Source organism: Haemorhous mexicanus, chromosome 30 (genome assembly GCF_027477595.1).
Source record: "Haemorhous mexicanus isolate bHaeMex1 chromosome 30, bHaeMex1.pri, whole genome shotgun sequence".
Taxonomy (NCBI): domain Eukaryota; kingdom Metazoa; phylum Chordata; class Aves; order Passeriformes; family Fringillidae; genus Haemorhous; species Haemorhous mexicanus.
This window is the reverse complement of record NC_082370.1, coordinates 5,113,598-5,140,102: the sequence shown is the minus strand read 5'-3', so window position 1 is coordinate 5,140,102 and position 26,505 is coordinate 5,113,598. Positions and strand designations below refer to the sequence as shown.

General features: G+C 56.3%; 1 protein-coding gene across 1 annotated transcript; it reads right to left on the bottom strand.

Annotated features, from left to right (window-relative positions):
* Positions 1-18,181: 18,181 nt before the first annotated feature.
* On the bottom strand, positions 18,182-24,853 carry LOC132339836 (steroid 21-hydroxylase-like; the record flags this gene model as incomplete). The annotated part of the gene is made up of 10 exons (XM_059870353.1): positions 18,182-18,848; positions 19,412-19,515; positions 20,542-20,702; positions 21,353-21,538; positions 21,896-21,982; positions 22,677-22,784; positions 23,062-23,157; positions 23,616-23,767; positions 24,320-24,409; positions 24,691-24,853. Coding segments are annotated over 10 exons (1,395 nt in total), but the record flags the coding sequence as incomplete, so codon positions are not given.
* Positions 24,854-26,505: the final 1,652 nt, after the last annotated feature.

Below are 26,505 nucleotides of genomic sequence, written 5' to 3'. Positions count from 1 at the left end.
TAAGCACAAGTCACCACCTCAGTTTCATGGTGTCAGTTTGCAGGAGGTACTTGGCACTCTCAAACCAGCCTGACTTGGCACTGGTGCCAGCTTTCCTCTGGCAGGCATCCTGCGCAATATGCATTTTTAGGTGCCAGCCGGCCTCTTCGAGCCACAAGCCCTGGAACACAGAAACAGTGGCCATTTTCCCAGGTAAGCAAAAGTCACCACCTCAGTTTCATGGTGTCAGTTTGCAGGAGGTACTTGGCACTCTCAAACCAGCCTGACTTGGCACTGGTGCCAGCTTTCCTCTGGCAGGCATCCTGCGCAATATGGATTTTTAGGTGCCAGCCGGCCTCTCCGGGCCACAGGCCCTGGAACACAAACAACGGCCATTTTCCCAGGTAAGCAAAAGTCACCACCTTAGTTTCATGGTGTCAGTTTGCAGGAGGTACTTGGCACTCTCAAACCAGCCTGACTTGGCACTGGTGCCAGCTTTCCTCTGGCAGGCATCCTGCGCAATATGGATTTTTAGGAGCCAGCAGGACTCCTCAGGCCTCAAGCCCTGGAACACAAACAACGGCCATTTTCCCAGGTAAGCAAAAGTCACCACCTCCGTTTCATGGTGTCAGTTTGCAGGAGGTACTTGGCACTCTCAAACCAGCCTGACTTGGCACTGGTGCCAGCTTTCCTCTGGCAGGCATCCTGCGCAATATGGATTTTTAGGTGCCAGCCAGCATCTTCGGGCCACAGGCCCTGGAACACAAACAACGGCCATTTTCCCAGGTAAGCACAAGTCACCACCTCAGTTTCATGGTGTCAGTTTGCAGGAGGTACTTGGCACTCTCAAACCAGCCTGACTTGGAACTGGTGCCAGCTTTCCTCTGGGAGGCATCCTGCGCAATATGGATTTTTAGGAGCCAGCCGGACTCTTCGGGCCACAAGCCCTGCAACACAGAAACAACGGCCATTTTCCCAGGTAAGCAAAAGTCACCACCTCAGTTTCATGGTGTCAGTTTGCAGGAGGTACTTGGCACTCTCAAACCAGCCTGACTTGGAACTGGTGCCAGCTTTCCTCTGGGAGGCATCCTGCGCAATATGGATTTTTAGGTGCCAGCCGGCCTCTCCGGGCCACAGCCCTGGAACACAAACAACGGCCATTTTCCCAGGTAAGCAAAAGTCACCACCTCAGTTTCATGGTGTCAGTTTGCAGGAGGTACTTGGCACTCTCAAACCAGCCTGACTTGGCACTGGTGCCAGCTTCCCTCTGGCAGGCATCCAGCGCAATAGTGATTTTTAGGTGCCAGCCGGCCTCTCCGGGCCACAGCCCTGGAACACAAACAACGGCCATTTTCCCAGGTAAGCAAAAGTCACCACCTCAGTTTCATGGTGTCAGTTTGCAGGAGGTACTTGGCACTCTCAAACCAGCCTGACTTGGAACTGGTGCCAGCTTTCCTCTGGCAGGCATCCTGCGCAATATGGATTTTTAGGTGCCAGCAGGACTCCTCAGGCCTCAAGCCCTGGAACACAGAAACAACGGCCATTTTCCCAGGTAAGCACAAGTCACCACCTCAGTTTCATGGTGTCAGTTTGCAGGAGGTACTTGGCACTCTCAAACCAGCCTGACTTGGAACTGGTGCCAGCTTTCCTCTGGGAGGCATCCTGCGCAATATGGATTTTTAGGAGCCAGCCGGACTCTTCGGGCCACAAGCCCTGCAACACAGAAACAACGGCCATTTTCCCAGGTAAGCAAAAGTCACCACCTCAGTTTCATGGTGTCAGTTTGCAGGAGGTACTTGGCACTCTCAAACCAGCCTGACTTGGCACTGGTGCCAGCTTTCCTCTGGGAGGCATCCTGCGCAATATGGATTTTTAGGAGCCAGCCGGCCTCTCCGGGCCACAGGCCCTGGAACACAAACAACGGCCATTTTCCCAGGTAAGCACAAGTCTCCACCTCAGTTTCATGGTGTCAGTTTGCAGGAGGTACTTGGCACTCTCAAACCAGCCTGACTTGGCACTGGTGCCAGCTTTCCTCTGGCAGGCATCCTGCGCAATATGGATTTTTAGGAGCCAGCAGGACTCCTCAGGCCTCAAGCCCTGGAACACAAACAACGGCCATTTTCCCAGGTAAGCAAAAGTCACCACCTTAGTTTCATGGTGTCAGTTTGCAGGAGGTACTTGGCACTCTCAAACCAGCCTGACTTGGCACTGGTGCCAGCTTTCCTCTGGCAGGCATCCTGCGCAATATGGATTTTTATGTGCCAGCCAGCATCTTCGGGCCACAGGCCCTGGAACACAAACAACGGCCATTTTCCCAGGTAAGCACAAGTCACCACCTCAGTTTCATGGTGTCAGTTTGCAGGAGGTACTTGGCACTCTCAAACCAGCCTGACTTGGAACTGGTGCCAGCTTTCCTCTGGGAGGCATCCTGCGCAATATGGATTTTTAGGAGCCAGCCGGACTCTTCGGGCCACAAGCCCTGCAACACAGAAACAACGGCCATTTTCCCAGGTAAGCAAAAGTCACCACCTCAGTTTCATGGTGTCAGTTTGCAGGAGGTACTTGGCACTCTCAAACCAGCCTGACTTGGCACTGGTGCCAGCTTCCCTCTGGCAGGCATCCTGCGCAATAGTGATTTTTAGGTGCCAGCCGGCCTCTCCGGGCCACAGGCCCTGGAACACAAACAACGGCCATTTTCCCAGGTAAGCACAAGTCACCACCTTAGTTTCATGGTGTCAGTTTGCAGGAGGTACTTGGCACTCTCAAACCAGCCTGACTTGGAACTGGTGCCAGCTTTCCTCTGGGAGGCATCCTGCGCAATATGGATTTTTAGGAGCCAGCAGGACTCCTCAGGCCTCAAGCCCTGGAACACAGAAACAACGGCCATTTTCCCAGGTAAGCAAAAGTCACCACCTTAGTTTCATGGTGTCAGTTTGCAGGAGGTACTTGGCACTCTCAAACCAGCCTGACTTTGAACTGGTGCCAGCTTTCCTCTGGGAGGCATCCTGCGCAATATGGATTTTTAGGTGCCAGCCGGACTCCTCAGGCCTCAAGCCCTGGAACACAAAAACAACGGCCATTTTCCCAGGTAAGCAAAAGTCACCACCTTAGTTTCATGGTGTCAGTTTGCAGGAGGTACTTGGCACTCTCAAACCAGCCTGACTTGGAACTGGTGCCAGCTTTCCTCTGGCAGGCATCCTGCGCAATATGGATTTTTAGGTGCCAGCCGGCCTCTCCGGGCCACAGCCCTGGAACACAAACAACGGCCATTTTCCCAGGTAAGCACAAGTCACCACCTCAGTTTCATGGTGTCAGTTTGCAGGAGGTACTTGGCACTCTAAAACCAGCCTGACTTGGCACTGGTGCCAGCTTTCCTCTTGGAGGCATCCTGCGCAATAGTGATTTTTAGGTGCCAGCCGGCCTCTCCGGGCCACAGCCCTGGAACACAAACAACGGCCATTTTCCCAGGTAAGCACAAGTCACCACCTCAGTTTCATGGTGTCAGTTTGCAGGAGGTACTTGGCACTCTCAAACCAGCCTGACTTGGAACTGGTGCCAGCTTTCCTCTGGCAGGCATCCTGCGCAATATGGATTTTTAGGTGCCAGCAGGACTCCTCAGGCCTCAAGCCCTGGAACACAGAAACAACGGCCATTTTCCCAGGTAAGCAAACGTCACCACCTTAGTTTCATGGTGTCAGTTTGCAGGAGGTACTTGGCACTCTCAAACCAGCCTGACTTGGCACTGGTGCCAGCTTCCCTCTGGCAGGCATCCTGCGCAATATGGATTTTTAGGAGCCAGCCGGCCTATCCGGCCCACAGCCCTGGAACACTAACAACGGCAATTTTCCCAGGTAAGCAAAAGTCACCACCTCAGTTTCATGGTGTCAGTTTGCAGGAGGTACTTGGCACTCTCAAACCAGCCTGACTTGGAACTGGTGCCAGCTTTCCTCTGAGAGGCATCCTGCGCAATATGGATTTTTAGGTGCCAGCCGGCCTCTGCGGGCCACAGGCCCTGGAACACAAAAACAACAGCCATTTTCCCAGGTAAGCACAAGTCACCACCTCAGTTTCATGGTGTCAGTTTGCAGGAGGTACTTGGCACTCTCAAACCAGCCTGACTTGGAACTGGTGCCAGCTTTCCTCTGGGAGGCATCCTGCGCAATATGGATTTTTAGGTGCCAGCCGGCCTCTTCGGGCCACAGGCCCTGGAACACAAACAACGGCCATTTTCCCAGGTAAGCACAAGTCACCACCTCAGTTTCATGGTGTCAGTTTGCAGGAGGTACTTGGCACTCTCAAACCAGCCTGACTTGGCACTGGTGCCAGCTTTCCTCTGGCAGGCATCCTGCGCAATATGCATTTTTAGGTGCCAGCCGGCCTCTTCGAGCCACAAGCCCTGGAACACAGAAACAGTGGCCATTTTCCCAGGTAAGCAAAAGTCACCACCTCAGTTTCATGGTGTCAGTTTGCAGGAGGTACTTGGCACTCTCAAACCAGCCTGACTTGGCACTGGTGCCAGCTTTCCTCTGGCAGGCATCCTGCGCAATATGGATTTTTAGGTGCCAGCCGGCCTCTCCGGGCCACAGGCCCTGGAACACAAACAACGGCCATTTTCCCAGGTAAGCAAAAGTCACCACCTTAGTTTCATGGTGTCAGTTTGCAGGAGGTACTTGGCACTCTCAAACCAGCCTGACTTGGCACTGGTGCCAGCTTTCCTCTGGCAGGCATCCTGCGCAATATGGATTTTTAGGAGCCAGCAGGACTCCTCAGGCCTCAAGCCCTGGAACACAAACAACGGCCATTTTCCCAGGTAAGCAAAAGTCACCACCTCCGTTTCATGGTGTCAGTTTGCAGGAGGTACTTGGCACTCTCAAACCAGCCTGACTTGGCACTGGTGCCAGCTTTCCTCTGGCAGGCATCCTGCGCAATATGGATTTTTAGGTGCCAGCCAGCATCTTCGGGCCACAGGCCCTGGAACACAAACAACGGCCATTTTCCCAGGTAAGCACAAGTCACCACCTCAGTTTCATGGTGTCAGTTTGCAGGAGGTACTTGGCACTCTCAAACCAGCCTGACTTGGAACTGGTGCCAGCTTTCCTCTGGCAGGCATCCTGCGCAATATGGATTTTTAGGTGCCAGCCGGCCTCTCCGGGCCACAGCCCTGGAACACAAACAACGGCCATTTTCCCAGGTAAGCAAAAGTCACCACCTCAGTTTCATGGTGTCAGTTTGCAGGAGGTACTTGGCACTCTCAAACCAGCCTGACTTGGCACTGGTGCCAGCTTCCCTCTGGCAGGCATCCAGCGCAATAGTGATTTTTAGGTGCCAGCCGGCCTCTCCGGGCCACAGCCCTGGAACACAAACAACGGCCATTTTCCCAGGTAAGCAAAAGTCACCACCTCAGTTTCATGGTGTCAGTTTGCAGGAGGTACTTGGCACTCTCAAACCAGCCTGACTTGGAACTGGTGCCAGCTTTCCTCTGGCAGGCATCCTGCGCAATATGGATTTTTAGGTGCCAGCAGGACTCCTCAGGCCTCAAGCCCTGGAACACAGAAACAACGGCCATTTTCCCAGGTAAGCACAAGTCACCACCTCAGTTTCATGGTGTCAGTTTGCAGGAGGTACTTGGCACTCTCAAACCAGCCTGACTTGGAACTGGTGCCAGCTTTCCTCTGGGAGGCATCCTGCGCAATATGGATTTTTAGGAGCCAGCCGGACTCTTCGGGCCACAAGCCCTGCAACACAGAAACAACGGCCATTTTCCCAGGTAAGCAAAAGTCACCACCTCAGTTTCATGGTGTCAGTTTGCAGGAGGTACTTGGCACTCTCAAACCAGCCTGACTTGGCACTGGTGCCAGCTTTCCTCTGGGAGGCATCCTGCGCAATATGGATTTTTAGGAGCCAGCCGGCCTCTCCGGGCCACAGGCCCTGGAACACAAACAACGGCCATTTTCCCAGGTAAGCAAAAGTCACCACCTTAGTTTCATGGTGTCAGTTTGCAGGAGGTACTTGGCACTCTCAAACCAGCCTGACTTGGCACTGGTGCCAGCTTTCCTCTGGCAGGCATCCTGCGCAATATGGATTTTTAGGAGCCAGCAGGACTCCTCAGGCCTCAAGCCCTGGAACACAAACAACGGCCATTTTCCCAGGTAAGCAAAAGTCACCACCTTAGTTTCATGGTGTCAGTTTGCAGGAGGTACTTGGCACTCTCAAACCAGCCTGACTTGGCACTGGTGCCAGCTTTCCTCTGGCAGGCATCCTGCGCAATATGGATTTTTATGTGCCAGCCAGCATCTTCGGGCCACAGGCCCTGGAACACAAACAACGGCCATTTTCCCAGGTAAGCACAAGTCACCACCTCAGTTTCATGGTGTCAGTTTGCAGGAGGTACTTGGCACTCTCAAACCAGCCTGACTTGGAACTGGTGCCAGCTTTCCTCTGGGAGGCATCCTGCGCAATATGGATTTTTAGGAGCCAGCCGGACTCTTCGGGCCACAAGCCCTGCAACACAGAAACAACGGCCATTTTCCCAGGTAAGCAAAAGTCACCACCTCAGTTTCATGGTGTCAGTTTGCAGGAGGTACTTGGCACTCTCAAACCAGCCTGACTTGGCACTGGTGCCAGCTTCCCTCTGGCAGGCATCCTGCGCAATAGTGATTTTTAGGTGCCAGCCGGCCTCTCCGGGCCACAGCCCTGGAACACAAACAACGGCCATTTTCCCAGGTAAGCACAAGTCACCACCTCAGTTTCATGGTGTCAGTTTGCAGGAGGTACTTGGCACTCTCAAACCAGCCTGACTTGGAACTGGTGCCAGCTTTCCTCTGGCAGGCATCCTGCGCAATATGGATTTTTAGGTGCCAGCAGGACTCCTCAGGCCTCAAGCCCTGGAACACAGAAACAACGGCCATTTTCCCAGGTAAGCAAAAGTCACCACCTTAGTTTCATGGTGTCAGTTTGCAGGAGGTACTTGGCACTCTCAAACCAGCCTGACTTGGCACTGGTGCCAGCTTCCCTCTGGCAGGCATCCTGCGCAATATGGATTTTTAGGAGCCAGCCGGCCTATCCGGCCCACAGCCCTGGAACACTAACAACGGCAATTTTCCCAGGTAAGCAAAAGTCACCACCTCAGTTTCATGGTGTCAGTTTGCAGGAGGTACTTGGCACTCTCAAACCAGCCTGACTTGGAACTGGTGCCAGCTTTCCTCTGAGAGGCATCCTGCGCAATATGGATTTTTAGGTGCCAGCCGGCCTCTGCGGGCCACAGGCCCTGGAACACAAAAACAACGGCCATTTTCCCAGGTAAGCACAAGTCACCACCTCAGTTTCATGGCGTCAGTTTGCAGGAGGTACTTGGCACTCTCAAACCAGCCTGACTTGGAACTGGTGCCAGCTTTCCTCTGGGAGGCATCCTGCGCAATATGGATTTTTAGTTGCCAGCCGGCCTCTTCGGGCCACAGGCCCTGGAACACAAACAACGGCCATTTTCCCAGGTAAGCACAAGTCACCACCTCAGTTTCATGGTGTCAGTTTGCAGGAGGTACTTGGCACTCTCAAACCAGCCTGACTTGGCACTGGTGCCAGCTTTCCTCTGGCAGGCATCCTGCGCAATATGCATTTTTAGGTGCCAGCCGGCCTCTTCGAGCCACAAGCCCTGGAACACAGAAACAGTGGCCATTTTCCCAGGTAAGCAAAAGTCACCACCTCAGTTTCATGGTGTCAGTTTGCAGGAGGTACTTGGCACTCTCAAACCAGCCTGACTTGGCACTGGTGCCAGCTTTCCTCTGGCAGGCATCCTGCGCAATATGGATTTTTAGGTGCCAGCCGGCCTCTCCGGGCCACAGGCCCTGGAACACAAACAACGGCCATTTTCCCAGGTAAGCAAAAGTCACCACCTTAGTTTCATGGTGTCAGTTTGCAGGAGGTACTTGGCACTCTCAAACCAGCCTGACTTGGCACTGGTGCCAGCTTTCCTCTGGCAGGCATCCTGCGCAATATGGATTTTTAGGAGCCAGCAGGACTCCTCAGGCCTCAAGCCCTGGAACACAAACAACGGCCATTTTCCCGGGTAAGCAAAAGTCACCACCTTAGTTTCATGGTGTCAGTTTGCAGGAGGTACTTGGCACTCTCAAACCAGCCTGACTTGGCACTGGTGCCAGCTTTCCTCTGGCAGGCATCCTGCGCAATATGGATTTTTAGGTGCCAGCCAGCATCTTCGGGCCACAGGCCCTGGAACACAAACAACGGCCATTTTCCCAGGTAAGCACAAGTCACCACCTCAGTTTCATGGTGTCAGTTTGCAGGAGGTACTTGGCACTCTCAAACCAGCCTGACTTGGAACTGGTGCCAGCTTTCCTCTGGGAGGCATCCTGCGCAATATGGATTTTTAGGAGCCAGCCGGACTCTTCAGGCCACAAGCCCTGCAACACAGAAACAACGGCCATTTTCCCAGGTAAGCAAAAGTCACCACCTCAGTTTCATGGTGTCAGTTTGCAGGAGGTACTTGGCACTCTCAAACCAGCCTGACTTGGCACTGGTGCCAGCTTTCCTCTGGGAGGCATCCTGCGCAATATGGATTTTTAGGTGCCAGCCGGCCTCACCGAGCCACAGGCCCTGGAACACAAACAACGGCCATTTTCCCAGGTAAGCACAAGTCACCACCTCAGTTTCATGGTGTCAGTTTGCAGGAGGTACTTGGCACTCTCAAACCAGCCTGACTTGGCACTGGTGCCAGCTTTCCTCTGGCAGGCATCCTGCGCAATATGCATTTTTAGGTGCCAGCCGGCCTCTTCGAGCCACAAGCCCTGGAACACAGAAACAGTGGCCATTTTCCCAGGTAAGCAAAAGTCACCACCTCAGTTTCATGGTGTCAGTTTGCAGGAGGTACTTGGCACTCTCAAACCAGCCTGACTTGGCACTGGTGCCAGCTTTCCTCTGGCAGGCATCCTGCGCAATATGGATTTTTAGGTGCCAGCCCGCCTCTCCGGGCCACAGGCCCTGGAACACAAACAACGGCCATTTTCCCAGGTAAGCAAAAGTCACCACCTTAGTTTCATGGTGTCAGTTTGCAGGAGGTACTTGGCACTCTCAAACCAGCCTGACTTGGCACTGGTGCCAGCTTTCCTCTGGCAGGCATCCTGCGCAATATGGATTTTTAGGTGCCAGCCAGCATCTTCGGGCCACAAGCCCTGCAACACAGAAACAACGGCCATTTTCCCAGGTAAGCAAAAGTCACCACCTCAGTTTCATGGTGTCAGTTTGCAGGAGGTACTTGGCACTCTCAAACCAGCCTGACTTGGAACTGGTGCCAGCTTTCCTCTGGCAGGCATCCTGCGCAATATGGATTTTTAAAAACCAGCCGGCCTCTTCGGGCCACAGCCCTGGAACACAAACAACGGCCATCTTCCCAGGTAAGCACAAGTCACCACCTCAGTTTCATGGTGTCAGTTTGCAGGAGGTACTTGGCACTCTCAAACCAGCCTGACTTGGAACTGGTGCCAGCTTTCCTCTGGCAGGCATCCTGCGCAATATGGATTTTTAGGTGCCAGCCGGACTCCTCGGGCCTCAAGCCCTGGAACACAGAAACAACAGCCATTTTCCCAAATAAGCAAAAGTCACCACCTTAGTTTCATGGCGTCAGTTTGCAGGAGGTACTTGGCACTCTCAAACCAGCCTGACTTGGAACTGGTGCCAGCTTTCCTCTGGCAGGCATCCTGCGCAATATGGATTTTTAGGAGCCAGCCGGACTCTCCGGCCCACAGCCCTGGAACACAAACAACGGCCATTTTCCCAGGTAAGCACAAGTCACCACCTCAGTTTCATGGTGTCAGTTTGCAGGAGGTACTTGGCACTCTCAAACCAGCCTGACTTGGAACTGGTGCCAGCTTTCCTCTGGCAGGCATCCTGCGCAATATGGATTTTTAGGAGCCAGCCGGCCTCTTCGGGCCACAGCTCTGGAACACAAACAACGGCCATTTTCCCAGGTAAGTACAAGTCACCACCTCAGTTTCATGGTGTCAGTTTGCAGGAGGTACTTGGCACTCTCAAACCAGCCTGACTTGGAACTGGTGCCAGCTTTCCTCTGGCAGGCATCCTGCGCAATATGGATTTTTAGGAGCCAGCAGGACTCCTGAGGCCTCAAGCCCTGGAACACAGAAAAAACGGCCATTTTCCCAGGTAAGCAAAAGTCACCACCTTAGTTTCATGGTGTCAGTTTGCAGGAGGTACTTGGCACTCTCAAACCAGCCTGACTTGGCACTGGTGCCAGCTTCCCTCTGGCAGGCATCCTGCGCAATATGGATTTTTAGGAGCCAGCCGGCCTATCCGGCCCACAGCCCTGGAACACTAACAACGGCAATTTTCCCAGGTAAGCAAAAGTCACCACCTCAGTTTCATGGTGTCAGTTTGCAGGAGGTACTTGGCACTCTCAAACCAGCCTGACTTGGAACTGGTGCCAGCTTTCCTCTGGGAGGCATCCTGCGCAATATGCATTTTTAGGAGCCAGCCGGCCTCTTCGGGCCACAAGCCCTGGAACATAGAAACAACGGCTATTTTCCCAGGTAAGCATAAGTCACCACCTCAGTTTCATGGTGTCAGTTTACAGGAGGTACTTGGCACTCTCAAACCAGCCTGACTTGGAACTGGTGCCAGCTTTCCTCTGGCAGGCATCCTGCGCAATATGGATTTTTAGGTGCCAGCCCGCCTCTCCGGGCCACAGGCCCTGGAACACAAACAACGGCCATTTTCCCAGGTAAGCACAAGTCACCACCTCAGTTTCATAGTGTCAGTTTGCAGGAGGTACTTGGCACTCTCAAACCAGCCTGACTTGGCACTGGTGCCAGCTTTCCTCTGGGAGGCATCCTGTGCAATATGGATTTTTTGGTGCCAGCCGGCCTCTTCGGGCCACAGGCCCTGGAACACAAACAACGGCCATTTTCCCAGGTAAGCAAAAGTCACCACCTCAGTTTCATAGTGTCAGTTTGCAGGAGGTACTTGGCACTCTCAAACCAGCCTGACTTGGCACTGGTGCCAGCTTTCCTCTGGGAGGCATCCTGTGCAATATGGATTTTTTGGTGCCAGCCGGCCTCTCCGGGCCACAGGCCCTGGAACACAAAAACAACGGCCATTTTCCCAGGTAAGCAAAAGTCACCACCTCAGTTTCATGGTGTCAGTTTGCAGGAGGTACTTGGCACTCTAAAACCAGCCTGACTTGGAACTGGTGCCAGCTTTCCTCTGGGAGGCATCCTGCGCAATATGGATTTTTAGGAGCCAGCCAGCCTCTTTGGGCCACAAGCCCTGGAACACAAAAACAACGGCCATTTTCCCAGGTAAGCACAAGTCACCACCTCAGTTTCATGGTGTCAGTTTGCAGGAGGTACTTGGCACTCACAAACCAGCCTGACTTGGAACTGGTGCCAGCTTTCCTCTGGGAGGCATCCTGCGCAATATGGATTTTTAGGTGCCAGCCGGACTCCTCGGGCCACAGCCCTGGAACACAGAAACAACGGCCATTTTCCCAGGTAAGCACAAGTCACCACCTCAGTTTCATGGTGTCTGTTTGCAGGAGGTACTTGGCACTCTCAAACCAGCCTGACTTGGCACTGGTGCCAGCTTTCCTCTGGCAGGCATCCTGCGCAATATGGATTTTTTGGTGCCAGCCGGCATCTTCGGTCCACAAGCCCTGGAACACAGAAACAACGGCCATTTTCCCAGGTAAGCAAAAGTCACCACCTCAGTTTCATGGTGTCAGTTTGCAGGAGGTACTTGGCACTCTCAAACCAGCCTGACTTGGAACTGGTGCCAGCTTTCCTCTGGCAGGCATCCTGCGCAATATGGATTTTTAGGAGCAAGCCGGCCTCTTCGGGCCACAGGCCCTGGAACACACAAACAACGGCCATTTTCCCAGGTAAGCACAAGTCACCACCTCAGTTTCATGGTGTCAGTTTGCAGGAGGTACTTGGCACTCTCAAACCAGCCTGACTTGGCACTGGTGCCAGCTTTCCTCTGGCAGGCATCCTGCGCAATATGGATTTTTAGGAGCCAGCCGGCCTCTCCGGGCCACAAGCCCTGGAACACAAACAACGGCCATTTTCCCAGGTAAGCAAAAGTCACCACCTCAGTTTCATGGTGTCAGTTTGCAGGAGGTACTTGGCACTCTCAAACCAGCCTGACTTGGAACTGGTGCCAGCTTTCCTCTGGCAGGCATCCTGCGCAATATGGATTTTTAGGTGCCAGCCGGACTCTTCGGGCCACAAGACCTGCACCACAGAAACAACGGCCATTTTCCCAGGTAAGCAAAAGTCACCACCTCAGTTTCATGGTGTCAGTTTGCAGGAGGTACTTGGCACTCTCAAACCAGCCTGACTTGGCACTGGTGCCAGCTTGCCTCTGGGAGGCATCCTGCGCAATATGGATTTTTAGGAGCCCGCCAGACTCTCCGGGCCACAGGCCCTGGAACACAAACAACGGCCATTTTCCCAGGTAAGCAAAAGTCACCACCTCAGTTTCATGGTGTCAGTTTGCAGGAGGTACTTGGCACTCTCAAACCAGCCTGACTTGGCACTGGTGCCATCTTTCCTCTGAGAGGCATCCTGCGCCATATGGTTTTTTAGGTGCCAGCCGGCATCTTCGGGCCACAGGCCCTGGAACACAAAAACAACGGCCATTTTCCCAGGTAAGCAAAAGTCACCACCTCAGTTTCATGGTGTCAGTTTGCAGGAGGTACTTGGCACTCTCAAACCAGCCTGACTTGGCACTGGTGCCAGCTTTCCTCTGGCAGGCATCCTGCGCAATATGGATTTTTAGGAGCAAGCCGGCCTCTTCGGGCCACAGGCCCTGGAACACACAAACAACGGCCATTTTCCCAGGTAAGCACAAGTCACCACCTCAGTTTCATGGTGTCAGTTTGCAGGAGGTACTTGGCACTCTCAAACCAGCCTGACTTGGCACTGGTGCCAGCTTTCCTCTGGGAGGCATCCTGCGCAATATGGATTTTTAGGTGCCAGCCGGACTCTTCGGGCTACAGGCCCTGGAACACAAACAACGGCCATTTTCCCAGGTAAGCACAAGTCACCACCTCAGTTTCATGGTGTCAGTTTGCAGGAGGTACTTGGCACTCTCAAACCAGCCTGACTTGGCACTGGTGCCAGCTTTCCTCTGGGAGGCATCCTGCGCAATATGGATTTTTAGGTGCCAGCCGGCTTCTTCGGGCCACAGGCCCTGGAACACAAACAACGGCCATGTTCCCAGGTAAGCACAAGTCACCACCTCAGTTTCATGGTGTCAGTTTGCAGGAGGTACTTGGCACTCTCAAACCAGCCTGACTTGGCACTTGTGCCAGCTTTCCTCTGGCAGGCATCCTGCGCAATATGGATTTTTAGGTGCCATCCGGCCTCTCCGGGCCACAAGCCCTGGAACACAAAAACAACGGCCATTTTCCAAGGTAAGCACACAACTCCACCTCAGTTTCATGGTGTCAGTTTGCAGGAGGTACTTGGCACTCTCAAACCAGCCTGACTTGGAACTGGTGCCAGCTTTCCTCTGGCAGGCATCCTGCGCAATATGGATTTTTAGGAGCAAGCCGGCCTCTTCGGGCCACAGGCCCTGGAACACACAAACAACGGCCATTTTCCCAGGTAAGCACAAGTCACCACCTCAGTTTCATGGTGTCAGTTTGCAGGAGGTACTTGGCACTCTCAAACCAGCCTGACTTGGCACTGGTGCCAGCTTTCCTCTGGCAGGCATCCTGCGCAATATGGATTTTTAGGAGCCAGCCGGCCTCTCCGGGCCACAAGCCCTGGAACACAAACAACGGCCATTTTCCCAGGTAAGCAAAAGTCACCACCTCAGTTTCATGGTGTCAGTTTGCAGGAGGTACTTGGCACTCTCAAACCAGCCTGACTTGGAACTGGTGCCAGCTTTCCTCTGGCAGGCATCCTGCGCAATATGGATTTTTAGGTGCCAGCCGGACTCTTCGGGCCACAAGACCTGCACCACAGAAACAACGGCCATTTTCCCAGGTAAGCAAAAGTCACCACCTCAGTTTCATGGTGTCAGTTTGCAGGAGGTACTTGGCACTCTCAAACCAGCCTGACTTGGCACTGGTGCCAGCTTGCCTCTGGGAGGCATCCTGCGCAATATGGATTTTTAGGAGCCCGCCAGACTCTCCGGGCCACAGGCCCTGGAACACAAACAACGGCCATTTTCCCAGGTAAGCAAAAGTCACCACCTCAGTTTCATGGTGTCAGTTTGCAGGAGGTACTTGGCACTCTCAAACCAGCCTGACTTGGCACTGGTGCCATCTTTCCTCTGAGAGGCATCCTGCGCCATATGGTTTTTTAGGTGCCAGCCGGCATCTTCGGGCCACAGGCCCTGGAACACAAAAACAACGGCCATTTTCCCAGGTAAGCAAAAGTCACCACCTCAGTTTCATGGTGTCAGTTTGCAGGAGGTACTTGGCACTCTCAAACCAGCCTGACTTGGCACTGGTGCCAGCTTTCCTCTGGCAGGCATCCTGCGCAATATGGATTTTTAGGAGCAAGCCGGCCTCTTCGGGCCACAGGCCCTGGAACACACAAACAACGGCCATTTTCCCAGGTAAGCACAAGTCACCACCTCAGTTTCATGGTGTCAGTTTGCAGGAGGTACTTGGCACTCTCAAACCAGCCTGACTTGGCACTGGTGCCAGCTTTCCTCTGGGAGGCATCCTGCGCAATATGGATTTTTAGGTGCCAGCCGGACTCTTCGGGCTACAGGCCCTGGAACACAAACAACGGCCATTTTCCCAGGTAAGCACAAGTCACCACCTCAGTTTCATGGTGTCAGTTTGCAGGAGGTACTTGGCACTCTCAAACCAGCCTGACTTGGCACTGGTGCCAGCTTTCCTCTGGGAGGCATCCTGCGCAATATGGATTTTTAGGTGCCAGCCGGCTTCTTCGGGCCACAGGCCCTGGAACACAAACAACGGCCATGTTCCCAGGTAAGCACAAGTCACCACCTCAGTTTCATGGTGTCAGTTTGCAGGAGGTACTTGGCACTCTCAAACCAGCCTGACTTGGCACTTGTGCCAGCTTTCCTCTGGCAGGCATCCTGCGCAATATGGATTTTTAGGTGCCATCCGGCCTCTCCGGGCCACAAGCCCTGGAACACAAAAACAACGGCCATTTTCCAAGGTAAGCACACAACTCCACCTCAGTTTCATGGTGTCAGTTTGCAGGAGGTACTTGGCACTCTCAAACCAGCCTGACTTGGAACTGGTGCCAGCTTTCCTCTGAGAGGCATCCTGCGCAATATGGATTTTTAGGTGCCAGCCGGACTCCTCGGGCCACAGGCCCTGGAACACAAAAACAACGGCCATTTTCCCAGGCAAGCAAAAGTCACCACCTCAGTTTCATGGTGTCAGTTTGCAGGAGGTACTTGGCACTCTCAAACCAGCCTGATTTGGCACTGGTGCCAGCTTTCCTCTGGGAGGCATCCTGCGCAATATGGATTTTTAGGTGCCAGCCGGACTCCTCGGGCCTCAAGCCCTGGAACACAGAAACAACGGCCATTTTCCCAGGTAAGCAAAAGTCACCACCTCAGTTTCATGGTGTCAGTTTGCAGGAGGTACTTGGCACTCTCAAACCAGCCTGACTTGGCACTGGTGCCAGCTTTCCTCTGGCAGGCATCCTGCGCAATATGGATTTTTTGGTGCCAGCCAGCATCTTCGGGCCACAGGCCCTGGAACACAGAAACAATGGCCATTTTCCCAGGTAAGCAAAAGTCACCACCTCAGTTTCATGGTGTCAGTTTGCAGGAGGTACTTGGCACTCTCAAACCAGCCTGACTTGGCACTGGTGCCAGCTTTCCTCTGGGAGGCATCCTGCGCAATATGGATTTTTAGGTGCCAGCCGGCCTTTCTGGGCCACAGCCCTGGAACACAAACAACGGCCATTTTCCCAGGTAAGCACAAGTCTCCACCTCAGTTTCATGGTGTCAGTTTACAGGAGGTACTTGGCATTCTCAAACCAGCCTGGCTTGGCACTGTTGCCAGCTATGTTCTGTGAGGCAACCTGCGCTGTGTGGAATTTTAGTAGACAGCCGGCTGTTCCGGGACACGGGCCCGTGGAACACCAACGCCGGCCCTTTTCCCAGGTAAGCAAAACTCACCAGCTCAGGTTCATGATGGCAGGGGTCAGGAGCCAATTGGCACTCTTAAACCAGCCCGTGTAGAGAGCGGTGCCAGCTTGAGTTGCTGGGAGGCAACCTGCGCAATGCGGAATTTTAGGAGACAGCCGGCCGCTCCGGGACACAGGCCCCGATAACCAATGCTGGCTCTTTGCACTGGGAATCAAAACTCACCCACCCTGGTACTTGATGGCAGATTGCAGGAGCAAAATTCTATCCCCAAAAATACCTCAAAATTCCCTCAAAAACCCTAAAAATATCCTGCTCATAAAAGAGTCCTAAAATTCCCTCCTTAGTCCTAAAAAATCCCTAAAAATCCCTCATTTCCTGCCAAATGAGACATGGGGTTAGGAATTAACTTGGATTAAAAATCAGTTTCAGATTTAGGTGGCGTGTGATTTTTTTAATTGTTTAACTTGTTTAGTCTGTTAAATTTGCTGTGTTCAAAAAAGCCTGTAGCTCGCAGAACTGACTCAAACAAGGTGAAAGGAGTGTGAGCTTCCAAGACAGAGGAAGCTAAGAGGGGTTTCCTTGAACCTTGAAACAGGAAGCAAGCCAAAACTGAGACTGCAGGAGACAACGGACGACCAGAGAGCTCTCTGCTCAAGGACTGATATGAGCTAATTGTAAAGCGATGAATATGCGTGAACCTATTGCGAAACTTAATGCATATGCAATAGGCTGGGGGGATAAAGGGGAGTTTGGACTCTCGGATTGCGCGCATGTTCTTTCTGGAGCTATCCTGCATGCGTCTGACGCTGATGAAGACATAGACCTACTTCACGACTTTAACTAGTTGTGGAGTATTTTCCGCAAATCACGGGGACCCTGTGGAAAACCTGAGTTATGTCACCGGGGCGCTGGGAGCGCGGGGTCTACGGGGATGATGGAGCGGGAGCTGCGGGCGGCACCCGCGGAGGTGGGGGCCCCGGGACAGGCGCGCCACCGCGGGCTGCGGTTCCGCCCTTGCCCACCCCCTTGGCCACCGGAGCGCGCCCCCCGACACAGTTTCCAGCAGCAGGTCCCGGCAGCATGGAGAGCTGCCTTTTGAGCGTTGTTCTCCCCTTGGGTTTTACAGAGGGTGACAGACTCTTCCAATCCTGCAGCTGGATAGTGCAGCTAACAACCCCTCCGTTGCCTTGCACTGCCTTACCTTGCCTACCCCTCCATTTCCTCTCCTTATCTTGGCTTCCCTTGCCTTGCCTGGATCCCCTGCCTTGCCTTGCTTTCCCTTGCCCGCCCCTCTCTTTCCTCTCGTTGCCTTTACCAACCCCCGCTTCCCTCGTCTTGCCTTCCCCTCCGTTGTTTTGCCTTGTTTAACCCTCCCTTGCATAGCGTTTCTTACCCTTCCCTTTCCTTGCCTTACCTACCCCACGGTTGCCTTGCCTTGTATTGCTGGCCCCTTGAATTGCCCATCCCTCCTTTGCCGTTCCTCACCGACCAACCCTCCCCTGCCTACCCCTCCCTTGCCGTTGTCCCCATTTGGACACGGGGGAGCGGGCGGTCTCGTCCTCTCCGTGCCCCTCCTCGCTGTTCCCTCCCTCGTGTTTTCGCGCCGGAGGGAGTGCTCCTAGCCTCCTGCTCCCTCGCTATGTTCGGAGCGGGCACTCCACCCTGCAGCGCCCGCCAGCTGCCCGCTACTCGAATCCCTCCGTCTCGGGGCGTCGCTCTGGGGACGGCGCTCTACTCCCCTCCCGCCCCCAACAGCTTTAAGCCAATCGGTTGCCAGGCACACCAGGCCTCGGCCAATCAGAGCGCTTCACTCTTCGAGTCACCTGTTCTCAGGCTGATAGCAGGACGCACAGAGCAAGGACACCCGCCGAGTCTCGCAGGGTTGCGAGCCCAACCCGGACCGCAGCCTCTCCGGGAAGGGCTTAGTGGAGCGGGGAAGTGCAAATCACCCAGACCGGTATCACCTGATGCTGTCCGAGGGTTGCAGCTGTAGCGGGTGCCGAGATTGGCCGGTCAGGGTGGGGGCAAGGCTGGGCTTCGGGCGTTCCTGAGGTTTAGGGGGTCCCAGGAAGAGCCGGGACTTGCGGGGTGGAGTCAAAAGTACAAATTTTATTAGGAGGAGGTAAATGGGGCCCTCCCACACTGCATTGACCCTGGCATCGGGGGGAGACCCAGGCATCTGGGGTGTTGAATGGGGGCACCCAGGGATCAGGCGGAGTCAGGTGTCAGGTGAGTTGGGATGGAGTCAGGCGGGGTTCAAACAGGGTCAGATAGGGTTAGGTAGGGTCACAGCTGGGGTCATAGACGGTGTCAAGGTGAGGCATAGGGTTGGCAGGGGTGAGGCTGAGGTCAGGTGGGGTCAGTCAGGGGGTCACGGTCAGCCAGGTTCAGACAGTGTCACGCAGGGTCAGGTGAAGCCAGGTGTATTCAGGAAGGGTCAAAAAATCTCAGGTGCGTCAGAGAGTGTTCAGAAAAGTAATAAAGTGGTCAAGTGGAATCAGGCCAGGGTCAGGGTGAGCCCGGGAGCTGGCAGGGCACCATACGCAGGCGAAAGGGGGGGCAGCGCAGCACCGTGCCCGGCGACCCCTTCAGCCCCGGCAGTCCCTCCGGGCCCGGCACCAGACGGAATTCCCGCAGGATCAGCCCCAGGAACACGAAGAGCTCGGCCCGCGCCAGCCCCTCCCCCGGGCACGATCGCGCCCCGCAGCCGAAGGGCAGCAGCGACCGCGAGGGGGCGCCCGGGGCCAGGAACCGCTCTGGGGGGCGGCAGGTCAGCTTCGAGGGGTTCGGGGGGACCCGCGGGCTTGGGGGGAGCGGGCGCGGTGGGGGGACCCAAGACATGGGGCAGACCCCCCACAAGTCTGGAGGGAACCTGAGGGTTCCCCAGGTTGGACCTCGGGGTTCAAAAGGGAGACATGGGAGTTTGGGGTGGCCCAGGAGTTCAGAGGGAACCTAAGGCTCGGGGGAGACCCCAGGACAACAGAGGGGATTCACATGTTAGGGGAAGGTTCAGACACCTTAGGGGGGTTTCAGGGGTTTGGGGGTGGGGGGATAGAGGGGAGGAACAGAAAGACCCACAGGTTTTGGGGGGTACACAGATATATGGGGGGACTAATGGGGATGGAGGGGAAACCACAGGTTTGGGGGAGGGGCTGTGGGTTTGGGGTGGTTCAGGCACCAGGGGGGCACTCATGACACCAAGGTGTTCCCATGATACCCGGGAATCAGGGAAAACCCCATGGCTCAGGGAAGCCAGTTTGATGTTTGAGGAAACCCAGGAGTTCGGGGGGGCACTCAGAGTACAGGCATACCCACATACCGGGCAGGAAGACCTCAGGGTGCTGCCAGATGTCAGGGTCCTGTTGGGCTGCCAGCAGGTTGGGGACCAGGACAGTGCCGGCCGCTACAGGGAGTCCCCCAAGACTGGAAGGGGACAAGGTGCATGGAGCAGACTGGGGTCTGCTGGGGACTACTGAAAGCTACGTGGACCATACTGGGACCTACTGAGGCTCTCTGGGGGCTACTGGGTATGACTGGATGTCTGTTTGGGTCTACAGGGCCCATACTGAGATCTGGCAGGTGCTACTGGGAGGTTTTGGGTGTCTGTTGGAGTCTGCTGGGGCTCTTTGGGGTCTTCTGGGATCTATCGGGTGCCTATTGGAATTTACTAATGCCCTACTGGAATCTACTGGAGCCATACTCAGACCTACTAGAATTTCTTGGGAGTCTACTAGCATACTGGGTGGAATCTGCTGTGAGCTACTGGGTATCAGCTGATGTCTATTTGGGCCATACTGGATCTGCTGGAGTCCTGCTGGGGCCATACTGGAGCTCTCTGGTATCTACTGAGGCCATACTGGGGTCTGCTGGGGTTCACTGGGAACTGCAGGAGCCATAGTGAGCTTTTCTGGGGGCTACTGGATGTCTGCTGGGGTTTAGTGGGGCCACACTGGGACTTCCTGGGATATATTGGGAACTCCTGCTGGGATCTTCTGGGCTCTGCTGGGGCCTACTGAGGCTATTGTGGGGTCTTCTAGGATCGACTGGGTGTCTGTTAGAGTCTAATGGGGTAATTCCAGAACCTCTTGGGGCCTACTGGGACCTAATGAGTCTTACTGGGATTTACTGGGGTCTGTTGAAGCCTACTGGGTCCTACAAGGACTTACCAGGCTGTACTGGTCTATTGGAGTCTACTGTGGCCCTGCTTCTACTGGGCCCTCCTGGGATTTACTGGTATATTCAGGTCTTACCGGGGCCATACTGGGACCTGATGGGTCTTAGTGGGACTCACTGGGGTCTAATGGGCTCTGCTGGCTTCTCCCAGACCCTACTGATGATACCAGGCAGTCCCTTCCTGGTCTGTAGTGGTTGCTCTCAGTCGCCCCTCACCCAGACTCATTGGTAGTGGCTCCTCCCAGCACCTGCCCCGTGCTGGCCCTGCCCTGGTACCTGGTGTGGCGCAGGGCGCAGTGGGGCAGCGCCAGGGGTGCAGGGGGTCGCAGCCGCAGGGTCTCGCTGACGGTGGCCTGAAGAAGGGGCAGGCGCCCCATGTCCCCTGGCCCAGGTGGTCCCTGTGCCCCCCGCAGCTCTGCCCGCAGCCGCGCCTGCAGCTGCACAGGGGGAGCACGGGTGTGCCATGTCTGCCGTGGGGTATCAGGGGACGGGGTGCAGCCCAGGGGGCACGCAATGGCAATGGGATGACAGGGCGACTCCCCAGAACCCCAGACCCTCCTGAACTGACAAACCCACCCCTGGGACCCCAAACCATCCCCAAGCCTGGCCCTCTCCCTTGGGGACCCCCTCGAACCCCCAGATCCCTCCAACCCCCAAACCTGCTCCTCCCTCCTCCCTGGGGACAACCCTGAGCCCCCAGATCTGTCTCTTGGGACCCTCTATCCCCAGACCCTGAGCCACCTCCCCATGGAAACCCCAAACCAAGGAGCCACGTGGGGACACAGACACAGCTCTGAAATGTCTGTGCCATCCATGTGGCACCTCAGGGTGGTGCAAGGGCACAGTGTCAGCCCTGGGGAGGAGGACATGGGGGACATGTAGGACACAGGTGGGGATATGGGACCCCAAGTACACACATGGAGCCTTGGCACTGTACAGGGGACACAGGGTGCCACAGGGGGCAGAGCAGCAGAAAATCCACAGAGAAGGGAACATGAGGGACATACAGAACACATACAGGATGTGGGTGGGGACACAGGACCCCCCCCAGGGCTGCATGGAAGACAGGGAGGGACATGCGTTTCACCTCGGGCCGGTGCAGCAAGAACGCCACAGCCCAGCCCAGAGCAGCCGCCGTGGTCTCGGTGCCCCCAATGAACAGGTCGACCAGCGCCATGTGCAGCCGGGGGGGGCTCAGGGGGCCCCCCCGTGCCCCAGAATTACACCCCAGCAGTGCCCCCAGAACTGTGTCTGGGGGAGGGGAGGGGCATGCCTGGCAAAGAGGTGACATGTGCTGGGGGTTTCTCCTGATCCCCAGCTGTCCCCAAACACAGGAGTCTCTTCCAAGCCCCCAAGTCCACCAAAACCCCTGGCCCTCTCCCCCAAGCCTTACATCTCCCCAGCCCTACATCCCCCCCAGACCCCTGGCTCCTCCCATCCCCTTGGGTCCCCCCACACCTCTGTTTCCCCCAAAATATGTGGGTGCCCCCAAGCCCCTGACTTCCACCCAGAACCTGGGCTCTTCCAGACCCCCATGTAGTTTCCAAACCCCTGAGCCTCCCCTGAGCCTCTGTTCCAACCACACTGCTCCTGACCCCTGGCTGCTCCCCAGCTCCCTGGGCCTCCCCACCTGGTGCCGCTGGATCTGGGTCTCCACAAATGTGTCACGGTGCTGAACAAGCCACAGCAGCTTCCGCAGTCCTGGGTTGGGCAGGGCCTGCGCACAGGGACTCCATAGGGACCCCCACTCCCAAGAAACCTTTGACCTCAGAGAGACACCCCCTCCCCCAGAGATGCTGCATAAATCTCCTTAGCCCCAGAGAAACCCTATGGCTGCTCCCCTGAGCCTTACAGACCCCTCCAATGTCCTATAGGCACCCTCAGCTCCATAGAGACACTTTACCCCACCTCAGCCCTATAGAGCCCCCACAGCTGCCCCTCCCAGGCCCATGGAGATCCCCAACACCATATAAACCCTGTAACACTCCCCCTAGCCCCACACAGACACTATAACCCCTGTCCAGCCCCATAGAGACCCCATAATTCCCCTCCTAGGGTTATACAGTCCCTTCCCCGTGCCACAGACACTGTCCAGGCTCCCCATAGACCCTATAAGCTCCCTGTCAGCCCTCCAGACCCTCCTCCAGTCCCACACAGATCCTATAACCTCACTCCCAACCCTATATAATCCTACCAGCCCCATATCCCTCCCATGGGCCACATAACCCCCCTGACACTCATAGCCTTTCCCAGGGCCCTTAAGCCCCCCCCCCCCCACCCCCCCCACCAAAGGCCCATAGCCCCCCTGTAGCCCCCCACAATTCCCTCACTGCCCCCACAGGGCTCTCTAGATCCTCTTGCAGCAAAAAGGCCACAGCCCCATAGCCACCCCCAGGACCTGCCAGGCTCACCCGCAGCAGGGGCAGCAGGTCCAGCACCCGTACACTGCTGTGCCCCCAAACCTGCAGCAGCTCCCCCAGGCAGCGGGAGAAGGCCCGGAGCTCCCCTGGAGGGGGCACCTGGAGGAGGACACACCTGGGTACTGTCCAGTACTCAAGTTCTCTCTGGATCCCCCAGAACACCCCCAACATAATTTCAGACACTTGGGTCCCCTCAAACTCCTGTGTGCCCCCAAATCCCTGCCACCCACCTGCAAATTGCTCAGTCCCCCTGAACAGCTGGATGTTCCCTCCACAAACTCCTGGGTCCCCCCCAAACCCCTGGGCCCCCATAAAAACTGGGGTCCTCCTCCAAACCCGTCTCCATCCTGGGCCCCCCTTCCCGCCGGATCCCCACCAGGTCCCCAAAGAGGAGGCGTGCGATGGTGCTGCAGGTGTGGAAGGTGAACACCTCAAAGGGGTCCAGGGGGGCCTCCCCATGGGAACGCAGCTCCTGGGGGAAAGAGAAGGTTAGAGAGAGCCCTGGGGGAAATAAAGGGGAAGTCCAAGGCTGGTCTAGGGGGTTGCACAAGAGAAGTGCAGAGCTCTAGGGAGTATTGGGGACTCACAGGGACAATGCCCTTTTTGGGGTACAGAGGGTGAGGTTTGGGTGGGTCAGTTTTGGGGGACAGTGGTGTGCAGGGTTTGGGGATCAGGTTTGGGATGCAGAGATTGGGAGTTGAGTGCAGGGAGCAGGGTTTGGGGGGCAGTTTTCAGATGCAGGGGCCATGGTGAATGTGCACGGGTGGGGTTTGGGTGAAGGGGGTAGGGTTTAAGGTATCAGTTTTGGGGTGCATGGGGCAGGATTTTCCTGGTCAATATTGTGTGGGGATCTGTTTTGGAATGCAGAGAGTGGGGGTGTCAGGGTTGCAGGAAGATCAGTTTGGGGAGAAGTCGTTTTCAGGGTCTCACCTCACACAACTCCCGGCCCTGCAGCCAAAGGAGGGGCCCGAGGTGCCCCCCAGCCCGTGCCAGTGCCCCCCGTACTGCTCCCCGCTGCCGCCGCCAGCCAGGGCAGGGGCCTCCCAGCGCCAGGTCCCGGCCCCCCCGTGACACCAGCGACCCTGGCGTTGGGCAGGAGGAGTCAGGGACCCCCAGAAACCCCCCCCCCCCCCAGCCCCTATAGGGACCCACCTCCAATTCAACAGGGGTCTTCTACAGGGCCCCACTACCTCATAAAACCTCCTTCAACCCCATAGCCACCTCCTTCATAGGACCCTCCTAATGCCACCCTGGAGGCAGAAGGGTGTTTCTGGTGGGGCAGAGACCTCTAGAAACTGCCCTAGCCCCTGTAGGCAACCCACCCCTCCAGAACTGCCCCCACCCCCTCCCAGTACTCATGTCCCTAGCCCCATAGGGACCCCCTCCAAACCCTGTAACAACCCCTTCAATCTCATAGGGACGCCCTCAAAACCTATAAGGACTTGCCATCCCATAGCCCCCCCCAAACCCTTAGTGACCCCCCCCCCAAGCCCCACAGAGAACCCCACAAACCCCACACTGACTCCCTTCAAATCCCCCGAAGGGCTTTACTACACACAGGATACCTCCCAAACCCCACACGAACCCCTCCAACCTCCCCCACATAGCCCACCCGGCCCCCCCTGCCCGCATACCCAGATAACTGTTGGGGCGCCCCAGCCAGTCCCCCCAGTGCCGGACCAGCGCCTCACGGATGGTCGCCACCGAGCTCGCCACCAGCACGTCTGCAGGGAAGAGGAGGGGCTGGGGGGGTACTCCAAACCTGGGGGAGATCCCAAACCAAGTGGAGAGTCCTGGCGTGGGATTCTGGGGGGAGCATCGGGGGATTTGGGCCCCAGGAAAGGTTTGGGGGATTTGAGGAGAAGTCCGAAGTTTGGGGAGGTCCCTGCGGCAGGGGGAAAGGGCAGGGTTGGGGGTTCGGAGAGTCCGTAGAGAGGGAGGGTTTGGGGGACTGTGGGGTCCCCGGCAGTACGGGTGAGGTCAGTTTTGGGGGTCCCGCACTCACCGCGGCCCCCCGAGCTCAGGCGCAGCACGGGTCCGTGCCGCCGCGCCAGGCGGCTCAGGTGCAGCGCCCCCTGCGGGTGCAGCAGGTGCAGCGCGCCCCAGCGCGGGCCGCGCCCATCGCCGCGCCGCGACAGCGACAGCGACAGCAGCAGCAGCAGCGACAGCAGGCACAGCAGCAGCGCCGCAGCCGCCATGACCCGCGGGGGAGCGGTCCGGAGAGCCCCTATATTGGGGAGCCCTCCCAACCACGCCCCACGGAGCCTTAAGTCCTGCCCTCGCAGGTGGCGCACACGCACCCCACCACGACAACCCCTCTGTAAGCATAAAAGTGAACGCTAAGCCCAGCCTCATGAAGAGCGCCCCTTAAAACCCTACCACTTGAGGCTCGGGCCTTACACAGGAGGCTCAAAGCCCCGTCTCTCATCAAACCCTGCCCCTCACCAGCCGCTCTGCCTTTATAAAGGGGAGCCCTGCCCTCCGGCCCTGGAGGCAGCCCCCCATCCTCCCCATCCTCTATCAAACAGACCCGTAGTCCCTGCCCCAGAATCCCTGCCTCATGATGCATTGATTCCTCCATAAAGCAAACCTCTAATCTCCTAACCCCCCAACACTATAATAAAGTGTCCCCTCAAGCCCTGCCCCTCCAAACACCGCCTTATAAAAGGGACGTTTTAAGCTCTGTCCTCCCCCTCGCCTCTCCAGATATCCCCTATCCCGATCCCCACAGCCCTCATGGAGGTGCTCCCACCTCCCCTTAAGTCCCTGCACCCGTAGCCTCCTTCACGGGTGCCTCCCCCCAATTTCCCTCACTCTGGCAGCAGCATTTGAGGATCAGAGACATTTATTGGGGTCCAGCAGTAGTGAGGGAGGTCTCCAATAGAGTGTGAGTCCTAGGGATGTCCCCTTGGGGGGTGATGTCCCCCCAGTTCATGGGTCCTGGAATGATTACAGGTGGGGACCCGCAATAATCTGAGAAGTGCTGAAGTCAGGAAGCCCCCTCCCCGGGGATGTGTTTCTGGGGGAGTTTGTGGGGTGCCATGGTGGGGGCTCTCAGGAGGGGTATTGCAGAAGGGAGTTCCAGGAGGGGGTTGTCTCAACATGGGGATCCTCCAGGGACCCCAATAAGATTAGGGATGTGAAGGAGTGAGGAGAGGGGCCCCTGTGGGGGGGTGCCAGGCATAGAGCCATGGTGTGGGGATCCTGGAGGTGTCCCCCACCAGATGCTCCCCCTCTGGAGCCCCTGCAAGTGTTGGGCCAGCTGCAGGTCCTTGGGGAGCAAGATGATTCAGTGGGCAGTGAGCACAGTTATGTGTCCTCCATCACCTGCATTCTGAAGCCCCTCAGCACCCCCTGACCCCTTGACAGCATCTCCCAGGGGCAGAAACCCCCTGAACACACTCTCAGGGCACAGGGTCCTTTCAAATCCAGCCACAGGCAGCTCAAACACCTGTGCCCCTCAAAGTGGGTAGTGGGCCCCAATATCAAGCGACCCTCCCCCCATACCCTGACAGACCTCCCCCTGGGGGAAGGGTCCCCCCCATAGCACTTCTGCCAGCCCCATCTGTGGGGGACATAGACTGGCCCCACAAACCTCTCAGCCCCCATGGGCTCTCCCTGGGCCCCAACAACATCCCCTTAGCACCCACAGAGATCCTCCTAGACCTCCCTAATCCCCCAGAGACACCCCCAGGACCCCCAGGATCTGCCACAGCCCCTCTGGACACCCCCATCCCCCCCAGTACTCACAGCTCCCCTCCAAGTGCCCATGGAATTCTCCCAGCCCCCCTCAATTCCCACAGAAGGCTCCCACTTGGAC